Source organism: Silurus meridionalis, chromosome 25, assembly GCF_014805685.1.
Source record: "Silurus meridionalis isolate SWU-2019-XX chromosome 25, ASM1480568v1, whole genome shotgun sequence".
In the NCBI taxonomy this organism is placed as follows: domain Eukaryota; kingdom Metazoa; phylum Chordata; class Actinopteri; order Siluriformes; family Siluridae; genus Silurus; species Silurus meridionalis.
In genome coordinates, this window is record NC_060908.1 from 6140534 (window position 1) to 6165000 (window position 24467).

Sequence of the window (24467 nt, forward strand, 5' to 3'; positions counted from 1 at the left end):
CTTTATGTAGCACCTTGGACCTAATGGAGCTTTGTTTAATTTAATTTCATGTCCTTAGCTGTGTACGGTTGAAATGAGAGTACAGTCACCTGATTTTGTCCTTGTCTTATTCTGGAGCAGGATGTTGTGGGTGAACACACTTATTATATTCACTACTGTATTTTAGTCCACATTATATTATTTTATGATTCTTTGCTGCTCGATGTCTTAAGCAATTTTATATGACTGTTATTACATACAGTAATTTCAATCATTTTGGGACATCACACTAATAGACTATACACTAGGGGGCACTGTTGGTTATCTAGCTGTAAAAGGAAAATGTATTGTCTTAACCCAGCCATTAGTGTTGTATAAGCCATTGCACTCTTAGTGCCTCTCACAAGCCCGGATAAATGGGGAGGGTTGCGTTAGGAAGGGCATCAGCGTAAAACATGTGCCAAATCAAATATGCAGATCACAATGATGATATTGTTATTTGTGGTGAGAGTAGGGAGCAGGTAGAGAAGAGCCTGGAGAGGTGGAGGTATGCGCTGGAGAGAAGGGGAATGAAAGCCAGTAGGAGTAAGACAGAGTACATGTGTGTGAATGAGAGGGAGGGCAGTGGAGTGGTGCGGTCACAGGGAGAAGAGGTGGAGAAGGTGGAGGAGTTCAGGTACCTGGGGTCAACAGTGCAAAGTAATGGAGAGTGTGTTAGAGAAGTGAAGAAAAGAGTGCAGGCAGGGTGGAGTGGGTGGAGAAGAGTGATAGCAGGAGTGATTTGTGATAGAAGAGTATCTGCAAGAATGAAAGGGAAAGTTTATAGGACTGTGGTGAGACCTGAGATGTTGTATGGTTTAGAGACAGTGGCATTGAGTAAGAGACAGGAGGTGGAGCTGGAGGTAGCAGAGCTGAAAATGTTGAGGTTTTCGTTGGGAGTGACAGTGATGAACAGGATTAGGAATGGGTTTATTAAAGGGACAGCGCATGTAGGACGTTTTAAAGAAAAAGTGAGAGGCCCAATTGAGATGGTGTGCAGAGGAGGGACATGGGGTATATCGGTAGGAAAATGCTGAGGATGGAGCCACCAGGAGGGAGGAAAAGTGGAAGACCAAGGAGGAGGTTTATGGATGTGGTGAGGGAAGACATGCAGGTAGTTGGTTTAAAAGAGGCAGATGTAGAGGACAGAGGGGTAGATGGATGATCCTTTGTGGTGACCCCTAATTGGAGAAGCTGAAAGAAGAAGAAGAAAAAACACAATTTTTTACATGTTTGGCAATACGAGACATGTATTTTTGTTCAGTTTCAACCTTCATCTTTATCTCCAATTACATGTTTAAAACTCTCTGTGTTATATTTCATATTCATTTCAAAAATATTACCAATGTTCTGACAGGAAATGAAAAAACCCACACATTATAATTGCATGATTATGATTTTACTAATCCTGAGATTTTTATCCTACTAAACAGAATATATATAAAGAAAAAAATACTATAGCACATAAACTGCTGTATGCCACTACTGTATACTACAAATAGAACAGACACCAAGTCTAACATATATTTATTTAGTGTAGCATTGCACCACTTCTCTAAAATAACTACTTCTATAAAAGACTTCTATTGGACTTTGGGCACATTCTATATATTATTGCATTATCTATATATGTGTCTTCTGTGAAATATAGAGTTGGTATTGTGGGGCATGTTAAAACATTGTAAATAAAGTTTGGTAAAATAATTTGGAACATGTTTGTATATTCTATACCCTGATATAACTGAAACTAATTTTGCCTTCTAGTCTGATATCCACCTTAATAAACACATTCTTACAATAATTGTAAGCAACAGCAGCAACTGTGCTGAATAAAAATAATAATAATAAAAAATAAAATAAAAAACAGTACTGAACACAATTTTTAGGCAGGTGTGAAGAAATGCTGTAAAGTAAAAAAATCTTAAAATATATAATTTAAATGTTTTTTTTTATTCGTTTACAAAATGAGCAAACAGAAGAAGAAAGTTAATTTCGAATAAATATTTGTTGTACACTTGAACAAAGTCAGAGATTTTGTATAATCAGGGTCAGGTGTATGATTAACCAGTTATACCAAGCAGGTGCTAATGATCATCAATTTCATATGAAACTGCTGTGTAGGAGACTTCAAACTAGGTGGGGAACAGCCAAACACTGCTACGAAGGTGAGGTGACGGTTTGTCACATGGCAAGACTGAGCACAGCAAGAAGACACGAGGATTTCAAAAGCAGATTTAATGATAACCGTAACCCACGTCTTAATAGTACTGTTGACACATCTCACAATTTCTTTTATTTGCTATATCATAATTTGTTAAATATATATGTAAGAGCTTGGCCATATTTACATCTTATAATCATGTTCAGATGATATTCTTGAAGCGTTGATTGGAACAGTAGAAGAAACAAATTACCAAAATTTTAAAGTAATATTATGTACATGTAAAATAAATATAATGAAACTGTTTATGAACATGTAAGCCAGCAAAACGCACACCGCAAAAAAGTCGCTGATTTTCAAAGTGTCTACGAGGACGTTAGTTATTCCAGTCAGTAGGTTCGCCAACATGAAAAACAGCAACTGATTTCTGTTCACGGACTGAATTAAACACAAGGCTCCTAATCTGCTCCTTATTTTTCGCTCCGTTTCGGGACATCGACGAGGATTCCAGGAGGTCGACACAGCAGAGAAACTGGACGTCACTTTGGCAAAAAGCAATACGATATCAGCGAGGGCCAAACAGGAAAGAAAAAACAGGGACTGTGCCACAGTCCATATACAGAATGGCAGGTTGGCCATGCGACGTGAAACCTGCTCGATGTGTGTTTGACAGACATGTAAAGCAATCCAGAGCCCAAAGCTTCCTAGGAGAAGGTTCCGGATAACACGTATCCAGTCCCTGACCAGAGTCCTGTTCTGCATTAGATAGACACCAATCTGAACTCCGGCCATGTAAACAGCGACGTAACCCACTACAGAGAAAATTCCTTCTTTATTCGCTTGCACGAAGCTATTGCGCTCATGGTTCTGAGTTAGAAACGACTTCAGATCTGTTGTCTCTAAGATGATTTGGTATGTTCCACTGATCAGCAAAGACAAGAGCCAGGAGACGTTAATGGGAAACACGGCAAGAAGAGCCGACGCCACCACTCTCACTATGGCTAAAGTGAAGAAGAAGTTCCAGTGCATCCCGTATTCTGTAACGTGTTCGTGATAACCTGTCGATTTCACGCTCGCCAGTCTGGCAAACCCGAGCACGACCAAAGGCCACACTGAGAAAAGCTGCTTTGCCAAATGGCTGAGTTTTGAACCCTGCATTTTCTTCCCTCTAGCTTCAGGACACACCATTGCATTGGCAATAACATAAGCTCCCACTCCGAAATCCATAACCCCTGTCCCATACGTCTCCGTTTTGGCATATCGCCTTGGAAAAACACTAAAATCCACAGCTAGGATGCTGATCGCTGTCTTGATATTGACCAGCACTCTGAACGCGGTCAAAAAAGGCACCAATTTGGACTCAACATGACTGTGTTCAAAGCTGTGGATCGTACTCTGATGACTGGCAGGTTTCTTATTCCTTTTGGAGTACAATATTATAACGACAAAAACGTTAGCGACAGCTACGGTTATCACAACCCAGAGGAGGACGTCACTAAGGACAGTACATGAGAGCACGAGCGGCGCTATGAGCAGAGCGAAATCTAAAAGAAGGTGAACACTGCTGCTCAGTGGGAGAACAACTCTGTTGAGTTGAAGCACCAGTACGAACAAGCCTCGGCTGAGAAGACAGAGAGGGGCGAGGAAGGAGCCGAGAGACACTTCCGTCAGCGTCGTGCCGTTGAGGTTGCTCACGAAGGCGACTTTGATTTCCGTTTCAGCCATTGCCTATGAGAAATAAGTCATTGTCAAAAGACGGACAATAATGTAATAATTAATTTATTGGATGGTATTTTTAGATTGGTAAACTTTAATTTTTAGACTCTTAGTAAAGTCTGAATAAAGGTCAAGTCAAATCAAGTAGGCTTTTATTTTCATGTCAACCATATATTCAGTACTCAGTAAAATGAAACAACGGTTCCTCAGGACCAAGGTGCAACAAAGTAACAAAGCAAGCAAAGTAACAAAAAGTAACATGGAACTACAAAAGAAACTCAAAACTAAACAACTAAACAACAACAACAACAAAAAAAAAGAATGGAAATAAATGACTTTCTCTATTTTCATTTTCCTTAGCATATTTGGAGTTTTAGATAGCGCCCTCTGTGTATTTGACTTCATCGATGATTATCTTGCATATGTCTGGACCGCACTGATCGATGACTGAAGCAAGACAATATCATTTTCGTTTAGAGAAGATTCACAGGGGGGGTCTTAAGAGGATCTTTTTTGACTGTTATAGATTTCTGTCAATGTTTTAGTACGATCATATCATACATTATGACAAGTCTTAGAAGTCTTCTGTAATCCTAGAGTCTAAAACTGACTTTAATCGGTCTAGCTATCTAGTTCTCATCTCTATTCTCCACTCAGACTAAACATGATCCAACGCTTCAACATTTAGAACAATGACACTTCGATTTTAATCTAATAAATTGCCAATTAGTTGAGAATCTGCTGCAACTCAGTACAACTCTGTTGAAATCCTGCATTGGACTCTGTAAGTCTGAATGCAACTGAACACCACTGAATGCTCCTGGGTGAAAATAATGAATTAAAACACAAGCTTTTTTTTCTCGTAATTCTTAAGGGCCACAGATGAAACCTGATGTAAAAATTTAATCAATACAATCATATGGGAATATGTGCTTGAAGTTCTGCAATTTCAGCAATCTGCCCATTAAAATTGCATGAACAAGCTGCATGTTTTGAAGCAAAATGGATCACATATGATGCAAACTTACCGTTGAGGTTTCTATGAATGCAGAAATACTGACAGGTCCTTTGATCTTCACCCTTTTACTCTTCACCTAGTTGCATACATTCAATGTAATCAGCACTGACCGGTCTGTCAGGTCACGTGGATCAATAAGCTGCATAATTCTTTACAAATGTATCATGATTTACGAATTAATTCGTTTTTTCGTGCAACAAACAAATCACGATTGTATCCACCAAAGGTCCAACTTTACGTTTTTACGTAATCAAACCGGTTTCGTTACACCGGACTCCTTTCGGCTCTTCCGCATGTTTCCTGTTTGCGTCTATCGGGGGCGTTCCTGTGCTCCACGTCACTGAATAGGCGGAGCTTATCATGACTTCTACTTCCTGTTCCAAAACTAGCTCATTTTCGTACTTTATTTCAACACACATAATTAAACGAGTTAAGTATTACAACTTTTATAGACTGAATTTGGATTGAAAGAAAAATATATACAAGATAAAATACATATATTACAGTATTAGCAATATAGTTTGTTATGTTACTTTGCTGATTATATATTTATATACATTATTATTATATATGGTTATAATATATGATTATATTATTCTTGTGCTATTACTTGTCCACTATTACTGCAGTACTCTTGTTTATAAATATATACAGTGAGGTTTATGCTTAAACATCACATTTGTATCTAATCCTGATTTTTTTTTTTCTACATACTTTACATGAATTTGTCACCTAAAATAAATACACATTTTTCTGTTTATGTAAAATACATTGATAAAATGAATTCAGGTGGCAATAAAGTGCTTTCTTACCCTTTTTGGTTTGAAATATAAATTGAAAGGTATTTTTCTATTTTTCACTGCTAGGACACTGATGTCTCACTAAGTTTTTTCTTATACTACTATCAGTAATCATTATACAGTTCTGCTTCACTCTGTACCTTCTGAATCTTCTGATTCATCCACTGTCCCTCTGAATCATCTCTGGATAATTATCACTGTATATAATTGTAAAATTGAAAAATATCCTAGTTTATCTTCTACATATTTATATATCATATATATAATATTTACACAATTATAAAATAGTAGACTTACATGTACCTGCTTTACAACTTCTGCACATTTTAACACTGCCCTTTACATGTATGTGCTGTACATATATTAACATGTTTATCTGCACTTGTTAGTTAGCACAATGCTACTATTTGCACTTTGGCTAGATGTTTCGTGTAATGCAACTGAGCAAGGAAGAATTAAGGGCCTTGCTCAAGGGCCCAGCAGTGGCAGCTTGGTGGTAGTGGGATTTGAATTTGTGACCTTTCAAAGTCCAATCTATCTATCTATCTATCTATCTATCTATCTATCTATCTATCTATCTATCTATCTATCTATCTATCTATCTATCTATTCATTCTTACATTTATCTATCTATCTATCTATCTATCTATCTATCTATCTATCTATCTATCTATCTATCTATTCAGTCTTACATCTATCTATCTCTATCTATCTATCTATCTATCTATCTATCTATCTATCTATCTATTCAGTCTTACATCTATCTATCTATCTATCTATCTATCTATCTATCTATCTATCTATCTATCTATCTATCTATCTATCTATTCAGTCTTACATCTATCTATCTATCTATCTATCTATCTATCTATCTATCTATCTATCTATCTATCTATCTATCTATCTATTCATTCTTACATTTATCTATCTATCTATCTATCTATCTATCTATCTATCTATCTATCTATCTATCTATCTATCTATCTATCTATCTATCTATTCAGTCTTACATCTATCTATCTATCTATCTATCTATCTATCTATCTATCTATCTATCTATCTATCTATCTATCTATTCAGTCTTACATCTATCTATCTATCTATCTATCTATCTATCTATCTATCTATCTATCTATCTATCTATCTATTCAGTCTTACATCTATCTATCTATCTATCTATCTATCTATCTATCTATCTATCTATCTATCTATCTATCTATCTATCTATCTAAAATTTAAGTTACAGTTTCTTTACAGTGGTCATTAAATTTAAAACGATATAAATAATATATAAAGGTCATTCATTCATAAAATCTATTGCATTTGTTGATATTCATATCGGTTTGTAACTTTTGCCAGTTTTAAATCATGCCTTGTGAAGCCTGATTGCACTTGATCACCTGTTTAAACCCATCAACGGGCGTGGTTTTGATTACGTGTATCCAATCAGATCCGCCGTAGAGCTGGAGGCGGGGTTAATCCCACAGTGAGTAGGAAGAGCGTTGAAGCAGGCGGGGCGTTGAAGCATTTTTGTCCTTCACTGTGGGATTTTCTGACTCAGAAGCAGGAAAGTTACACACACAGGCTGGTAATGGCGGGACTGCAAGACTAGAGACCAAAAAAGAGAAAAGAAAAAACATCCTGGACAGTCCTGGTTCTTTGTATTATGGCAGATGCCAAGCAGAAACTTTTATTCGGGACTGAAAAGGTGTTTGGAGACAGAACAGATGGTAAATCTCTGAGTTTTGAGCAAAATGGAAGAGCAGGACGTCCTGGGAAGGTAAGATACACTTTATTATACTTATATCCTTATAGACCACTGGCACTTTCATTAAAATGATAATAAAGAAGATGAAATAACTAAAGTTGTTTTTAAAATCTTTATTACCTGATTTATTTATATTGGTTCTATCTATCTATCTATCTATCTATCTATCTATCTATCTATCTATCTATCTATCTATCTATCTATCTATCTATCTATTCGTTTAATATCTATCAAAGAGCATACATGAAAAAGGGGAAAAGAAACAAACAAACAATGGAAACCTGTGATCAATAAAATAAAAGTTAAGATGAAAGTCTTCAATGTCTGTATGCAATGATAAAGTTCTATGTATGTGTCTGTCTGTCTGTCCATCTGTCTGTCTGTCTATCCATCTATCCTGGGTGGGACAGCACCAGGCTCACACACACACACACACACACACACACACACCCCTACCTATTTAGCTTATCCAATTCACCTGTGAGAGGAAACTGGAGAACCTAAGAGAATATACATAGCTCCACCCAGACAAATTATCCGAGGTCAGGATTGTTGTGAGGCGGCGACGCTACCCGCTGCCGTCCTTTTTTAATCCTCAAATCCAATAAAATGTTCTGGAGCGCCTGAACAACAGGTTAAGACTAGTTATTAAGTAGAGATAATTGTATTAACCTATGACTCGAGCCTCTGGCGCAGGTATGTTTGTTAAATCGAGATGCTGCTTGTCTAAGTGCTTTGTTTTTACACTGTTTACAAAATGGGATTTAACTGACTGACTGGAGTGTCCCCCTCCGTGAACCAAAAACACTCCATAAACCAAAGGTATGTGAACACCAGACCACACCAGTATGTGTTTTTTCTTCAAACTGTTACCAGAATGTAGGAAGCACACAGTTTTATAGAATAACATTGTATACTGTATATAACATTTATATACAACATTCTTTCATTGAAATAAAGAGGCCCAAACCTGTCCCTGCATGACAATGCCCTGGTACGCAAAGCAAGCTCCATGAAGACCTATTTTGCCAAAGTTGGAGTGAAAGATAAGAGCAAAGGAGGATAAAAATTAGGATGTACAGCAAGCATTTTTGAGCGTGATTGTCATTGTGGATGTAGTGTGTGTTTCTTAAGGGAGCATCAATGTGTGTGTTGTGATTTATAGTGCAAAATTTGGAGAGGAAAAAAAGCCAAATCACTAAAGGACTGAAAGGAGATTGGACGAGTAAGACACACAGTTATCACTTACATTTGCGTTTTGTATGTAACTTCATGGAAAATCTTAAGCCTTGGTCTTGTGGGTCAAATAGTTTGAATATTTTTTTTTTGCACAGAATGGTAAATGGTAAATCCATTGACTGGCATTTTTGTAGGACAATCGTATCAGATTCCACACCCCTCGGTCAAAAACAAGAGTCAGGCTACAGTGGACACAAGTTTCCAGTGTTTTACAGCGGAAAAAAGTTTTCCAGCCTTCAGATTTCATCCTCAGGGATTCCCAAACTGTCCCAGTTTGCTCCTAGTTATGGTGTGATGGCAGCTGGTAAATGTGGGCTCTAAGACACTAAATCAGACTGTACATTGTGTGTGTGTGTTTGTGTGTGTGATGACACAAGCTTGCATTTTTTTGTCAGTGCAGTGTCTGTGTATAAGCTCCGTCTTGCTTTGCCTTGCAGCAACATGTCTGGCATGTGCTAATAAAGGACGAGGTCACTTAGATCTTATTTCTCTTAACACAAATGGACAGATTAAATATATATTCATGTTTTTAATTCTTGAAGAAAATTGCTTCCATCACTGCATCCCAGGAATAGCTTTACCTCTGACTGTTACCAAGCACTCAGTGTATAGTGTATGAAATACTTTGATTTGCCTTTGACTGTGTGTGTGTGTGTGTGTGTGTGTGTGTGTGTGTGTGTGTGTGTGTGTGTGTGTATTTTCAGCAGGTAAACAGCGTAACAGAGCGGCTTCAGGCTCGCAGGAAGTCTCTTAATGACTCGCTGGAAGGAGACGTCAGAGCCTTTCTGGTAAATGAGGCTGACCTCCACACCTACGATGACCTGACCAAAGTCAACCCTGTAACCCCAACCACAGGTATACGTGCACACGCGCACACACACACGCATGCACACACACACGCATGCACACACAAAATGGCAATCTGACGACAGTGTTTACACTTTTGCATAACTTGTCCGTCTTTATTGTTCGATAAATGATTTGTTCTTTATATATCTAAGTACAATAGTATGTCCAATATTAACAATAATCAATTAATATATTTTTTAAAGTAATTAACAATCATTATTATTATTTATTATAATTATTATAATTAAAAATCATCATCTTAACAGTAATAATAATAATGATAAATATTTTGTTGAGCAGTTCTTATAATAACAGGAGTGTTATTTTCCTTCTTATGCTGTTTCTCTCTCTCTCTCTCCCTCTCTCTCTCTGCCTCTTCCTCTCCCCATTTGTCTGTTTCTTGTTCATTTCCATCCATCATTCTTTTTTTTTTTCTTTTTTTTGCATAATGCATACATATCACTTTTCACTTTAACCAAGTGACATGTAAATACATGTATATGTATATACAATAATGATTTCATTTAATATATATTTGTGTGTGTGTGTGTGTGTGTGTGTGTGTGTGTGTGTGTGTGTGTGTGAAACAGTGCTAAAATGCCTGCAGGCACGTTACAGTGCCAGAGTGTTTTACACTCATGCCGGCTGCACTCTGGTGGCTCTGAACCCCTTCCAGCCCATTCCTCACCTGTACTCACTGGACGTGATGCACGAGTACCACTCAGCTTCCCAACCTCAGGTAGACTTTTTTCAGACTGTGACAATTAATGTGTGCATCAATAATCGAAGCCCTGCAGGAAAATCTAAAATACTACGAGATGAGTTCTATGAGATGAAACACATCGGGCAAATAATTTTTCACAATATTTTCTCAAGTGGAAAACGTTTCATTAAGCAGCACAGAGGCTTTCCCGCAAAATGATCAGCATTCACTAATAGTAGCACTAAGCAAATATTTGCCCGGGTGAAGGGCAGAACACCGGAGCGGAATGCGTTTTAATGTTGTTTAATGTCATTTGTGACAGAAATTTGGAGTAAAAGTTTAAAGTTGTGTGCACAGTATAATACAGTGTTAAATAGATTCATGTGCTGGTCATATATACAGTATTACATCATGTTTGGTGTTTTGCCACTGCATGGTGATCTTGATTACCCTTGCTGTAGTGTTTTTGTCATGTGATTGCATGAATGTTGACGTGTAAAAGAAATTGGAGTTAAAAAACACTATCAGCCACATTCACATTCACAGAAATGTAGGTTTGCAGTGTATTATTTTATTATTTTTTTTACCCCCCAACCATTTTTAAAAGAAATATTGCCCTGTTAATGGAAGTAAATCTTAGAGAAGCCGTGCTCACTGTTACAGAACATCAGCTAGCTGGCTAGTTCACATATATTGGTATATTCCCTTTAAAGGTAAAATTTGCTGAATATTCCTGAAGAGTATCGCTTCCTTTGTCCATCAATGATCTCACTTGTTTTACTGTGGTAATGGTTTCAAACTATGGAGTGAATTTTTACAATGCAAACAGAGATGAGGGCATTAATACTAAATATAAGGTGATCTTCACTACGTGGACAAAAGTTGTGTGGTTGAGGAGATTTGTGCTCATTTAGACACAGTGAGACCCAGAGTGCAGTCAGCATTCCAGTTTATTCCAAAGATGCTCAATAAGGTTGAGGTCTGAGGTTGAGGGATTAATACACATGATTCACGTTAATTGTGAAAAGCACTATAGAAATAAATTGAGCTCTATAGCAGGCCACTAAAGATCTTTCACTCCAAACCATGTAAGCTAAACCATGTAATCTTCATAGAGCTTGCATCATTGCCATGCTGGAACAGATTTGGGTCTCCTAGTTCAAGTGAAGATAAAATGTAATGCTACCCTGTACAAAGACGTCTTTATATATATAATTGTATGCTTCCAACTTTGTGGTAACAGTCTGGTAATTGTGTGGATTATATGCAACAACTCTTTTTCTTATTATATTTTATAAAATATTATCTTGACACTGATGACAAAAGCCTTCACCCACTGTCTGTTTTTGTATTGATCCAGGATTTTAAGCCTCACATCTACATTGTAGCAGAAGAGGCATACAGGAATGTTCAGGGCCAAGTTGAACCTGTCGACCAGTCACTTGTGGTCTCAGGAGAGAGTGGAGCTGGGAAGGTGGCATAAGTCAAATTGTGTTTTATTTATTTTATCGCGAGACTCACTTCGGCCTGATTTAGCATCACTGTGTTTCTCTCTAGACATGGACTTCCCGTTGCCTCATGAAGTACTATGCCACAGTGGCTGCCTCATCCCAGAAATGCCAGCACACAGTGGAGAGGATTGAGAGAAGAGTGCTGGATTCAAACCCCATCATGGAAGCATTTGGTAAGACACAGACAGACAGAGATAGAAAGATTGAAACTGACTGAAGGAGCATAGGCATATGCATGCTATCGACAGTACAGTCAATCACCATTTATTGCTATTTTGGGTGGTGTACATATGCTATTTCCTGGATAGGAAAATGTAGACCAATTTGGAACATGATCCTCTTTTCATCGTCATGCTTGTGAGACTCTGCCCTGCATTCCAGGGTGTAAAGAAATTATTTGTAGTATTTTCCTCTCTGTCCCATAATACAGGCAACGCTTGCACTTTACGCAACAACAACAGCAGCCGCTTCGGAAAGTACATCCAGCTCCAGATGAACAGGTCAGTCTCCAGTACACGTTCCATTTTTATATATACTTCAACAGCTTTTTGTGTTTCCGCTACTTTTATTTAATTTGTTTATATTCTATACTACTGTATATGGACAAAAGTATGGGGCACTTGACCTTTCCAGCCATATGTGGTTCTTCCCCAAACCTTTACCACAATGTTGGAGGCACAGGATTGTGCAGGAGGTCATTGGATGTGGTAGAATTACATTTTTCCCTTTCACTTGAACTTGCAGACCCAAACCTGTTCCAGCATGACAATGCCCCTGTGCACAAAGCCAGATCCATTATGAAATAGTGTAAATGGGTTGGAATGAAAGATTTTGTGAGACCCTATTGGACACCTTTTGGATGAATAGAACACTGACTGGATCCTGGGCGTCCTCACCCTACATCAGTACCTGACTTCAGTAACACCCTTGTGGTTGAATGATCATAAAGCTGATCATGAATCAGTCAGAAATCTAGTGGAACATCTTTTCAGAAGAGTGGAGGTTATTATAACAGTAAATGGGGACTAAATGTGGAATAGGATGTTATAAATATATATAAATCGGTCAGGTATCCACATACTTTTACATATTGTGTATATATGATATGATATTTTTTTGGTGTATAATAGGAGGCAGTTTAAGCAAATGTTAAGCAATACATCCAAACATGAATCCCACAGCGAGTGACTTGTGTAAATGCAGCTTAAATAGTAACGAGAGGTTGTTTTTGTTTATTTGTTATGCAGTTCTCAGTTGCTGGTAGGGGCTTCTGTGCAAACGTACCTCTTGGAGAAGACACGGGTGGCTTTTCAAGCTCCTAACGAGAGGAACTTCCACATTTTTTATCAGGTGAATGCAACCCAGTGGTGATGTCTAATCAGGAACTCTTGCTATTTTTTTTACTGGACAATTCCTCAACTGGGGAAAATCAGTGCTCAATTATAAATTATTTATATTCATTTATTTTTATTAATCAAAGTCCTTGTGAAGTGCAAATCGTTATTCGTTGCGTTGACGAAATTTCAACAGGAAGTTGGGGGGGGGACCTAAAGTACCTAATGTACCTAATGAACCCAATGATGATGTCAAACTTGTTGAACTATAACAGTGGTAGAAAAAAGGATTACATTTTAAATGCATGTATCTTTCAAATGCAACTTTAGTTTTTGTTTCAGAGCACACCAGTTTATTACCTTAGAGCTAAAATTCGTAGTGAAAGCCATAAAAGGTCTTTTAAAAATGTTAATAGGGACTAAAAATGAACATCATACATTTTATCCATTTCTAGTTACATTTAGTGTTGTGGAATGTCAAGTTAGTGCCTGTTAACCCCTACATTAAACATTACCCTGTCGTTATAGCACAGTTCGCTATGAACCCTAAATTAAAATTAAAATTGTAGAAGCGCAGGCTGGTTTGTTAAAAGGAACGAGCGCCTTGCTGATGTAAAATGAATATATTTATTTTCCACGAATATATTAATTTGTTTTTCTGCTTTACATATCACACAGATGGTGAAGGGAGCCACAGCGGAACAGAGACAGGAATGGCAGATGCCATGTAACCAAAAGTTTGCCTGGTTGCCAAATGCAGAGAAAACTTTAGAAGGTTCTTGTTCATTATATATATCATAGGTTATTTGTCTCGAGACCTTTTGAATGTTTGGGATGTCATTTTGGTGCATAATGACGTTTGCTTTATCTTTCATTTTATATCACTATAGAGGATTGCTTTCAGGAGACGGTCGATGCCATGGTCAGCCTCGGAATCGATGCGGACAAGCGTGCACAGATTTTCAGGGTAGGTTCCGTCAGAAAGAAAAACATTGGCATCCTTATAGCAGTGAGCATATCACTGTGTTGAGCCATATGCAGACTCAATACACCCACATTTTTGCCACCTGCGCAAATAATATTTGATGCAATTCTGGTGAAAATACTCATGAGAATTTTTCTATAAACGAAGTGGAAAATGTGAATGAACTTGTAGTGTAAGGTTTATTTTTGTACAATTATATAAACATTTTTGACAATTTCATCGAGCAGTGGCAGTCATTCTAAGCATGACTGTGATTAATAACATTAATTACTAGCACTAGGTGTCTTTTCTGACATTTCCTTTATGTAATCATGTAGATCCTGGCAGGACTTCTGCAGCTGGGGAATGTGAATTTCGGTCCTGCTCCTGAGTCTGAGCCCTGTGGCCTCGACCAACAGTCCAAAGGTAATAAAACACTTACAATGAAGAAACTTCTATTGCTGTCTGTGAAAAATTATAATAATAACCTTGTACTGATGGGTCGTTCATGAACGATTTGTTCAATTTGAACGAGTCTTTAATATGACTCAGAAGAACGAGTCGTCTCAAAGAGTCCTTATATATGAGTCATGAGCCACGTGACTCATATATATGCGCTATGAAGGTGATTAAAGAACGAGATGAACTAAATGGCTCAATAAAATATTTATTCATTTTAATAAACGATGAAAGTCACTAAAATGATATGATCTTCCCATCACCATAACCTTGGCCTGCATTGTTGACTTTTATTATGATTCCAAATCAGTAAAAGCTCAAATTAAAATGATTGAATAAGGGTTTATATTCATATTTGGTGGGTTTGTGTCTGTGACTGACTTTGTGCTTTTGTTGTGTGTGTGTGTGTGTGTGTGTGTGTGTGGGTGTGTGGGTGTGGGTGTGGGTGTGTAGATTTTTTAGAGATGACAGCGGCTCTGTTGCGTGTGCCGGCAGATGAGCTGCAGGAGTGTATGAGTGTACGGCTGTTGCGCGCAGGAAAGCAGAGCGCTTTGCTCAAACCCTGTTCCCAGAGCGAGTGTGTTGTGCGTAGGGACTGTCTCGCTAAAGTCATCTACGCACGGTGTGTCTTATTACACCAACACAACATTAACACGTGCCTGCACGTTTAATAGACTTGACTTGTCTAGATTGTGGTTATATATTTTTTTTCTTTTTACTTTTTTTTTCTATCTATTCTTTAACCTTCTGACTTGATGCATATTTCTTTTTTTTTTTATTCGTAATTGCTGCTTAAATTCTCAAATGATTTAATTATTTATATGTTTGTATTTTGTCTGCCAGACTTTTTGATTGGTTGGTTGGCTTCATCAACACCAGCATGTGTGCAGACAACTCCAAGTGGTGCAACTTCATCGGTACATGACCTCTCTGTCCACATCCACCATCTGCTTCCCTTCCCTTTATGTGACATAACTCCACTAGACCTTGTGCTGCATTTGTTTTGAAACCACACTTCTGATCTTTGTAGGCCTTTTGGATGTGTATGGCTTCGAGTGTTTCCTCCTGAACAACCTGGAGCAACTGTGCATTAACTACGCCAATGAGAAGCTGCAGCAGCATTTTGTAGCTCACTATCTGAAGGCCAAGCAGGAGGAATACGTATCCGAAGGACTGCAGTGGTCCTTCATTCGCTACCAGGACAACCAGAGATGCCTGGATCTGATAGAGGGAAATCCTACTGGAATATTCTCCTTGCTTAATGAGGTGGGCGTTTTCTCACTCTAAAGTAACCCAGCAGGATTGTGGGTTAGATTTAATTAGTATTCAATCATTAATTAATGTATTTTAACACTGAATGGTGCTCTGTGATATGTTTTTTTTAGGAATGCCGCCTGAACAGAGCCTCTGACGCAAAGCAGTTCCGTGAGCGTTTACAGAAGGAGCTTTCTGACAAAGCCAGTATGAGCTGGGACAAGTTTAGCAAGCAACCGCACTTCATTGTAGCTCATTATGCTGGCAAAGTTAGCTACCAGATTGAGGGCATGATGGAGAAGAATAAGGTACTGTGGGGGTGTGTGTGTGTGTGTGTATGCGTGCTGATAAGACAAGATTTTATATTGGAAAACACAAAGACATGATTACAAACCCTTCTCTTTTTCATTTCCTCTCTCTTTCTCTGTGTGTGCAGGATCCAGTTCCCCCTGAACTCCTCAGCTTGCTGCAAAAGTCAGAAGACCCTCTGCTGCAAAGTCTCTTTGCAGACTCAAACACTGAAGAAAACCCTCGGGGTCACAGCAAAGTCGTCACTGTTGTCTCTAAATTCAAGGTAATCTAGAAAATATAGCAGTATATTAATACTATACCCGTCTAGAACAGTCATTTGAGCTTTAAACTGTATCTGTTATAGACTAAAATATATTCAAATCTTTATTACAGGTACAGAGCAGCACTAATCCAGTTTTCCACTATGTTCTTTCCTCTTTTTCAACTTGTTATTATTTATTTTTTTAAATGCCCTGAATGAGATGTGATCACATTCTATGTTAAAGAAAAAAAAAAGAAAGATGGGCGCATTTATTTTTGCTCTCTTTCAGGTTAACCTCGACCCCAATCACAGCGTATCATTTGCTGCCACATTTGATGCGTATAATTTTTTTTCACATTTTTGAGTGTTCCCTGATTTTTACAGAACTCCTTGGAGAATTTAATGAAGATTCTGCACCGCACCACTCCTCATTACACACGCTGTATTAAACCCAACCCCGACTGCAAGCCGCTCACCTTCAAGAAGGAAGAGGTGAGGACAGTTTTTTGATTTCATGTATTCCTCATGTTTTAAACTGTAGTGTATCAGTACAGTCTTGTTTTCAAACACTTTCAATTCAGGAGTTTTGTTTTATGCATATAAATACGAATTGGACGGACAAATTGGTAAATTTTTGGAGCTTTTGGTCTGCTACGCAGGTGATCATGCAGCTAGAGGCGTGTGGAATAGTGGAGACCATTAACATCAGTGCTGCAGGTTTCCCTATCAGGTAACACAACATCCAAAAAGCATGCAGTCGAATGCAAATTTGTAGCAGACATTTAATGGTAAAAAAATGCTCAGTTTTTATGTTGTTTAAATATAAAAAGTTTACACCTCACTTTCTGAATAAAAACAACAACAACAAATTAATTCCTCATCTTTTTGTGTGAATATTTCGTCAATATTTCGATAGATATCTATGATTCATATCTGCAATGCTTTTCATTTAATTCTATGCACTGATTCACACAGGGTCCCCTATGGCAACTTTATCCATCGTTACGGGTTGATCACCAAATCTAGGCTCCTGACTCAAGGTGAAAATGGTGATTATATCATTTCTAATTTTTAATAGAATTTCTACTCTTTCTATATATAATCTTTTCCTTTCCTTGAACTGCAGTACTGTGTTCATCTTACCCTATAGGAAAGCAAATATTTATTTATGTTAGAATGGGACCAGGCATAGATTAACTAGGCTGCTAGCTGTCTCAGGTAAGTGTGTGTTGTGGGTGAGCATGTAGCATATTTTGGCATGCGCTTTCTAACCGAATGTCCACCTCTTCCTCTTTGTGTGAAATTCTTCAACTGCTTCTCATTGCACACATTTAATTTTCTTTATCATTTCACTCCACATTTTCTGAATGTACTCATCATATCATGTGTATGTACTCATATTATCTCTCATCAAATGGAAGTTTTCACTATTTGAATATTATTTACAATTTGTTATTTCTAATGTATTGCAAAACACAGATTTCCTAAATGACCTAAATTATTTAACATGGGGGAAAAACAAGTTTATATCATGTTTACATTGGAATCGAACTCTTGTTAGAAATGCAAAATGTTTTCTGTTCTAATAAGATAAGATATAGCTTTATTCGTCCCACAGTGGGGAAATTTCTCTAATGGACATGTAGTATAATGATGTAGGATCTACAACTCCAAGATGTAATACCTTACATAGTGAGCGCACACAGTGCCTGCCTAGTTTTCTTGTTTTAAAGAGACACGTGTATGTTCCTTTTGTTTATATGCAACAAACTAGGTAAAAATCTGCACATTCAGCTAAAATATTTTGTCATTCCTATTGTAAAACTCTTGTAAAAGTTACACATTTTTTTCTGACCTTTCGATTTAGTTTACAGAGATGCGCATGCTGTGAGTCGTTGTCTTGTTGGTTATTAGCTGCAGTCCAGACAGAATTGTATGGTGTTGAAGTTCGGAATGGTAGCCATGTTGGTTCAGTATTCTTTTCAACCAAAATAAGTCCACATCCTTCCCTGCTCCAAAACAACCCCAAACCATTAAACTTCCACTTCCATGTCTGACTGTTGGTGTTAAGGAAGACTGCTAAGATCTTCTCTCCTGTTCTCCGTCTTAGAGAAGTTCTTCTGTTTAGAGCCATAAATGTTGAAATTGGACTAATTTATTCTGTACACAGAACTTTCTTCAAGTCATTTACTGAAAAGGAGGTTTTTCTTTTAGCCCTTTTTTGCATATAAACAAAAGGAACATGCATGCATCTTAAAAATAATAAAAGACTGAGTGTTTTCAAACTTTTAAAAGGCACTGTATAGTATATTAGGAGGCCAGGAAGATTTCTGTATCTGAAGAGAATCCCAACAATCTATTATGAATTTTCTAAACAAACATAAGTAGTAATGCTACTACTTATGTTTGCCACAATATAACATAATTGGCTCATTATTCGAAAGGAGTGTGTAGCACTTATTCCTTTTACTAGATAATTGCAAAGGAATTTTTACAACTTTTAACCATAAACAGGTTTCGGCTTTAGATCTAAACTGTTTTTGTCTTTGCATCATGCAAATACAATCCTAACTAATTGTGAGCATCATAAAAAAGGCACTGATGAGTTGGGTCTAGTGGAGTTATGTACAGTTTGTGTTTGTTTGTGGCTAAAATGTCCCTGTGCCTTCTAGGAGAAGAGAACAGGGATCATATCACGCTCGGTCCCGCTGTCCGGGACGTCCTGAATGCAGTCCTGAGGACCAATTCTTTTGACCCTGACCCCACACCTAACAACAATAACGTGATGGTGCATTGTGGGAAGACTAAAGTGTTTTTGACCCACGTAATGGTAATGCAATATCACTCTTAGTGTTAAAATCTGGTCCAAGGATTGTTTTGCTGCTGTGAACCCGATTGACGTGTGTCTGCTTTCTTAAGTTGGAGCTATTGGAGGAGCGGAGGCATAGAGTGCGCTCTCAGAAGGCCTTCTCAATCCAGTGCTGCTGGCGCAGACACCAGTGCCGTCAGCGAGCCATCAGGATGAAGAGTGTCACTATTATACAAGCAGGTACAACAAATATTACTACTATGTAGAGTATCTTTTATAGTTTATAATTTGTATTTATCTACTTTATATTTTTATCCTCATTCTATTCCTTTTTTATGTTCAAATGTTGGACAGTCATACAAATCCTTTTACTGCATGTCGTACTCTGTATGTATGTGTATGTGAAAAAATTCGATTTGGGATGAATTAGGTAGAGTTGAGATAGAAGGGGGCTTTATTCAGTTTAGGTTTCCAGTGACACTTCCTAAATCTTACATGCGCATCCCAGTACTCAATCAACCAGTACTCTACTTCTACACATTTAGGGCATGGTGTTATTGGAAAATAAACAATGTGAAAGTTCAATGCAGCTAAGTGTGTTTCAGAGCTAAAGTGTGCCTTTGTGTGTTTTAGTGCTGCGGGCTTGGCTGGTCAGGAGAGAGGTGAAGAGATGGCACAAAGCTGCCACAATCATCCAGAGGAAATGGAGGACGTGGAGGGTGAGTGTTTTTGACCGGCGAACTGCTGCACCCTGAATCGTAATTAGATTTGATTGCTTGTTTTGTAATACACCTGATCTTATAATCTATACTTTATTAATATGCTTTTATGTTCAATAATGTGAACATTAAAATGGGAAAATTAAATTCCTGGAAGAATTGAACAACTCTCTTCAGCAGATTAAATACAGCCCAAGACCTGATTTGACTCTTTTTAGTTTTCTTTTTCCTCTCCCTCCACTAATTTGGCCAGCATTGATTGTATATTGTGTATTTAAAAAATCTCTCTAAATATCATGTTCAAATTATATATCAAAATGTGCTGAACGCTAACTAGCAGACTTTTTGAATAAAGCACTCTTCCCTTCTGCCCAGACTTTGATGGATTTCCTTGCCGAGGCGGAGTTGGACGAAGCTGAGGACCTGCAGGAGGAAGAAAAGGCATGTTCATGGCTGATGCAAAAAGCTTCTGTACAGCTCTCCAGCTTCCCCAATCCAGTAGCAGTCAGCAGCTGGCCTCTGGGCCTGGCTATGACCTTCATCCCCAGCATCACCGTGACTCTCACCACCACAGGATTCCACAAGGTCATGTCCATCATGGCTACGCTGAAGATCCCCTTCAGGAATGGAGAGTACAAAGTGGAGCCCAACCAGTTCAAGCAGGGTGTGGCTTCTATACGAGCACAGCCACAGGTGAGACTTTGGGGGTCAAAAAAAACTGTTTGATCAGTTATTCTTTATAGCACAAGGTTAAGTTTCTTCCAGTGTTAACTGCAGAGTTAGAGAACCTGTCACTTTGGTGTGTCCTAGGCGTTCTTATCATTCGTTTTTAATCTAGCCTTATATATTTCATTGGTTCAATACAATGCTTTTGGAAAGAAAACGAGGATAACATTTTAGAGAGAGAGAATGATAGTAAGTTTTTGGAACTGTATTGTTAGTGAGATGAAGGGGGGGGATCGGGGAAAAACGGCAAAAAAAATCGGCATCAAATATCAGCATCGGCCAGAGACAAACCCATATCGGTCGACCTCCACACAAAAAGCATAATAACCTCAACATAGACTGATCGCTTTAAAGAGAATCTGCTCATGGGTTTTTCCTGTTTAATCCCAGTCTTTTAATTTCCTCTACAGGGCTCTGTAAAGCTCCACATGCAGAGATCTCCTCTCCGCTACGCCGAAATGTACCCAGGACCCCTCGGTGACGAAGTGACCGGGTTTAATCAGATTCTGCTGGAGAAAACTTAAGCATATGTGTAGCTGCTCCTCCATATCAATTCACTGTAATCAACCAAAACAAGCGCTATCCAAACCAATGCACTTTCCAAATGCATAAGCGGGACTGAATGCCAGTGAAACTCATCGCTGCCACATGTAATGTAATTCAGGGTTTTTTTTGTTTGTCTGTTATTGTGTATGTGCCTTTTGTTCATTACAGTCTACATACTACTGTAGGCTATTTTATACGTATTCATTCCCAGATTATGCTTCCTGCATGAGGTATTCGGTTTTATAATCAAAGGCTGATTATTTGGTTTTGAAAACATCAAATATTTATTTGATTAGAGATTATTTTTTACATGTATTAAAATTGAAAGATTGAGAAAAATGGGTAAGGGAAACTTGAACTTTAGACATGTTTGCACTTGAGAGTTAAGTCTATTTCTAAATAGGGAAGAAAACATTAGATTCATAGTATAGCAAAAAAAAACCTAAACGTCTTGACTGATCAAATATTCTATTCATCAATTTATAACATGATCAAACCACAGATTTTCTTTATGATTTAAATATTCAATATAACTAGAACTTTGCATCAACTGGATCTGGTTTCTGGATTTAAAACTCAAAGGAAACCGGAACATGCAATCAACTGGAACTGGTTTCTGGATTGTTTAGTACTGTGTACTTCAGATACATTTCTGCTTTATTTTAAGGCTCATTGCACAGACAAATACAAACACTACTTTTATAGGGAGGATGAGGAGCATTTATGACTTAACCAGGACGTGATTCTGACGTGTTCTTTTTCCACACTATATGTGATCCCCCACCCCAGCTTCATGTCAATATTATATGTATAATGTTCATGTACTGTATTGGAAATCTGAAACAATTTCAGTACTAGATATTGTAATATTGACATTATGCTTTGAAAAATGTTTTATCAAAAAACTAATAAATTTCATATGGCATGTTGGATTTGTGCAATTTATTTTTTAAAAAGGTGGCATTTTTCGGCGTTAAATGATTTTGTGTTAAGAATATATATAAGGTGGCATCAAAAGGTTGAGATTGATTGTGTTTACTGGTGCTATTCTGACCACGTGCGTTACCATGTCTGCGATTTCATCATGGTCAGCGAGTTAAAACAATCAGCAAATCCTCTACAGAGATGTTTGACATATAGCGATGCTGCAACGAGTCGTTCGAGGTGTGTTGATTGGCACGAGTGCTTCAAGAGCGGATTAACATCACTTGGAATAAGACGAGATCAGGAAGACCTTCAACGAGCTCAACCCCCGAAAACGTCGAAACCGTTCGGCAACTCGTGCATGATGATCGTCGGAGTAAAATCCTCATAATCTTACTTCAGTACCCACCCTACTCATCCGACTCGGCTCCTGCGGACATTGCCCTTTTCCTGAAATGAAGATACGGCTCGAAGGTCACCGTTTTGACACCATTGCGGAGATCCAGCGCAAACCACAGGTGTTTGAAATGTGTTTGAGAAGACTTGCAGAACATTGGGAGCTCTGAATTGCTGTGCAAGCAAACTATTTTGAAGGTGTAAATGTAGATAAATAAACTACTTTCTTGTAAACTGAGTTAGTCTTAAAACACCTCGTGCTAATTTTAGATACATTTTTTTATAACCAATCTGTTCTTTACTCCAGATATTTTCACAGCAGTTTTTTTTTGTTGTTGAATTTTATTCTTTTTCCAAAAATCAAGTTTCACTTATTGTCTATGTTACAAGAAAAAGAATCAAACAACTGACCAATAACTATAACCAAATACTATTAATTAACATCATTTGCAATTAATGAAGACACATGAAAGCAATCTGTACACATACTTTATCTTCTTTCAGCACCAGGCTGAATGGATGTTCATCTTCTGTTTAGGAAGAAAGAAAGGTCCTTTTTTTTTTTTTTTTTTACTTGTCATGTAAATTACAGCACAGTGAAATTCTTTCTTGGCATATCCCAGCAATGTTAGGAAGTTGGGGTGAGGGCACAGGGTCAGTCATGTTACAGCACCCCTAGAGCACAGACGGTTATGGGTCTTGTTCAAGCTTGGCGATACCGGGGCTTTAATCCCAGACCTTCTGGTCAGTAACCCAATCAGTAAGTAATTTACTCATCATCATCATCATCATCATCATGTTTTTCTGCCGGCTCGATGATCTGTAAGCACTGGTTGGCGAGCTCTACAAACAGCGGCTCCTGCATGGCTTTCTTCATAGCTTTGGATTTATCCTCAGCCGAGTCGACAGTCTGCATCAGATTCCTCAAGTGTGGATTCTGCAGCATCGTCATCAGTTTATCAGATTCACCTACAACAACAGACAAGGTAAACCTCGGAATCAGGAGATACGATATTCCTTAGACATACTGTCAAACGTCGTTTTATACTCTACATATTTCAACTGATACCCTATTTCAAGAATCATCAGCTGGTGGATTGTTGTCCAGATATGAATCAAACTGAGCGCTCGGAAAAGATCAAATAAACAAATCCCTAAAATGGGGAAATAAACTAGTCCAAAGACTAATCATAAAAACACAATCCATTACTTTCTGTAGATTAACTAGCAGCCTTTAGTGGCAAATAACATGCATTTGCATATTAAATAGATAGATTGTCCAGACATTTATTTTATCTTACTTCTCTAGTAGAAGTGACAAATGATAACGGATATTAAAAGTGACTTTATGAAGGAGGATTTGTTTATTCTCTTTTGTTATTTCACAGACAAACTGTTGCCTCATCTATGTGTGTCCCTGGTCAAAAATGGCAATATAATCCACCATAATGGAGACCAAAACCTAGAACAGAGCAGGTTTCACATCACTAGATTTTAAACCCAAACCAGTTCCATACGACAGAGGAGACCACCTTCTTTTTAACCAATTCTTCCTCACGCTCTTTGGCATGACTTTCTGCTCATTCTTGTTCACTTTTGCCCTCCCTCTGTAGTAAGGCGTTGGACAGAGGAAAGGGCAAAAAGTTCAACGTTTAGCCTCGACTCTATCATTAGTAGTGTTAAACGTTGTAGAGTACCAAATGAAAGGAAAAATTATAAATGCAAATGAAAAATTCATGAATATGTAACAGTATCCACGGTATAGCAAAAATCCATATCATGTGAAAACAATACCGGTAGTCAGGTTTATACCGATATAGCGCCAACTCCTAATAGACACACACTAGGTTAGGATACTAACTGCTTATCTGGATCAGAGTAAAGACTGTGTATGGAAACAGGTGTAACCTCCGTAGCATCAATTAGGGGCCATAATACTCATGTCTAGTTGTTTGATCCAAACTGCTTGACGAATAAAAAAAAAACACTGTACCTAATAG

At 37.9% G+C, this 24467-nt stretch overlaps 3 protein-coding genes across 6 annotated transcripts in view; 1 reads left to right on the forward strand and 2 right to left on the reverse strand.

The window, feature by feature from the left end:
- Positions 1-1949: 1949 nt before the first annotated feature.
- pigw (phosphatidylinositol glycan anchor biosynthesis, class W) lies at positions 1950-5226 on the reverse strand. The gene is made up of 2 exons (XM_046838572.1): positions 4924-5226; positions 1950-3907 (listed from the first exon to the last, which is right to left on the reverse strand). Exon 2 carries the CDS (start codon positions 3902-3904, stop codon positions 2429-2431), a length of 1476 nt encoding a protein of 491 aa, XP_046694528.1. The 5' UTR covers positions 3905-3907; positions 4924-5226; the 3' UTR covers positions 1950-2428.
- Positions 5227-7228: 2002 nt separating this feature from the next.
- LOC124379332 (unconventional myosin-XIX) lies at positions 7229-22072 on the forward strand. 3 transcript variants are annotated; one of them, XM_046839615.1, is made up of 23 exons: positions 7229-7493; positions 9428-9575; positions 10160-10308; positions 11633-11746; positions 11830-11956; positions 12214-12283; positions 13031-13133; positions 13796-13892; positions 14008-14084; positions 14420-14507; positions 14994-15162; positions 15384-15457; positions 15571-15806; positions 15926-16102; positions 16231-16368; positions 16732-16839; positions 17007-17077; positions 17323-17396; positions 19020-19177; positions 19267-19396; positions 19790-19875; positions 20251-20568; positions 21012-22072. In XM_046839615.1, the coding sequence occupies exons 1-23, from the start codon at positions 7380-7382 to the stop codon at positions 21123-21125; spliced, it is 2940 nt and encodes a 979-aa protein (XP_046695571.1). In that variant the 5' UTR covers positions 7229-7379; the 3' UTR covers positions 21126-22072. The 3 variants fall into 3 exon arrangements, with proteins under 3 accessions (XP_046695571.1, XP_046695569.1, XP_046695572.1); XM_046839613.1 differs by having other exon boundaries at positions 7231-7493; positions 9425-9575; XM_046839616.1 differs by having other exon boundaries at positions 7231-7493; positions 9425-9575; positions 17323-17387.
- Positions 22073-22789: 717 nt separating this feature from the next.
- The window catches only part of znhit3 (zinc finger, HIT-type containing 3), a 4839-nt gene continuing 3161 nt past the window's right edge, over positions 22790-24467 (reverse strand). For both annotated transcript variants that reach the window (XM_046839606.1, XM_046839605.1), the window contains exons 4-5: positions 24461-24467; positions 22790-23436 (exon numbers count right to left, since the gene is read on the reverse strand). The exon at positions 24461-24467 is cut by the window's right edge. In XM_046839606.1, the coding sequence (XP_046695562.1) occupies positions 23237-23436; positions 24461-24467 (207 nt within the window). In that variant the 3' untranslated portion in view covers positions 22790-23236. The remainder of the gene's footprint in view (positions 23437-24460) is intronic.

Bases quoted from the DNA above. Each gene is read 5' to 3' on its own strand.
- pigw (XM_046838572.1), bottom strand. From the start codon at position 3,904: ATGGCTGAAACGGAAATCAAAGTCGCCTTCGTGAGCAACCTCAACGGC.
- LOC124379332 (XM_046839613.1), top strand. From the start codon at position 7,380: ATGGCAGATGCCAAGCAGAAACTTTTATTCGGGACTGAAAAGGTGTTT. The intron at 14,508-14,993 runs GTAATAAAACAC...GTGGGTGTGTAG, and splicing joins CCTCGACCAACAGTCCAAAG to ATTTTTTAGAGATGACAGCG. The intron at 15,807-15,925 runs GTGGGCGTTTTC...TGTTTTTTTTAG, and splicing joins TATTCTCCTTGCTTAATGAG to GAATGCCGCCTGAACAGAGC.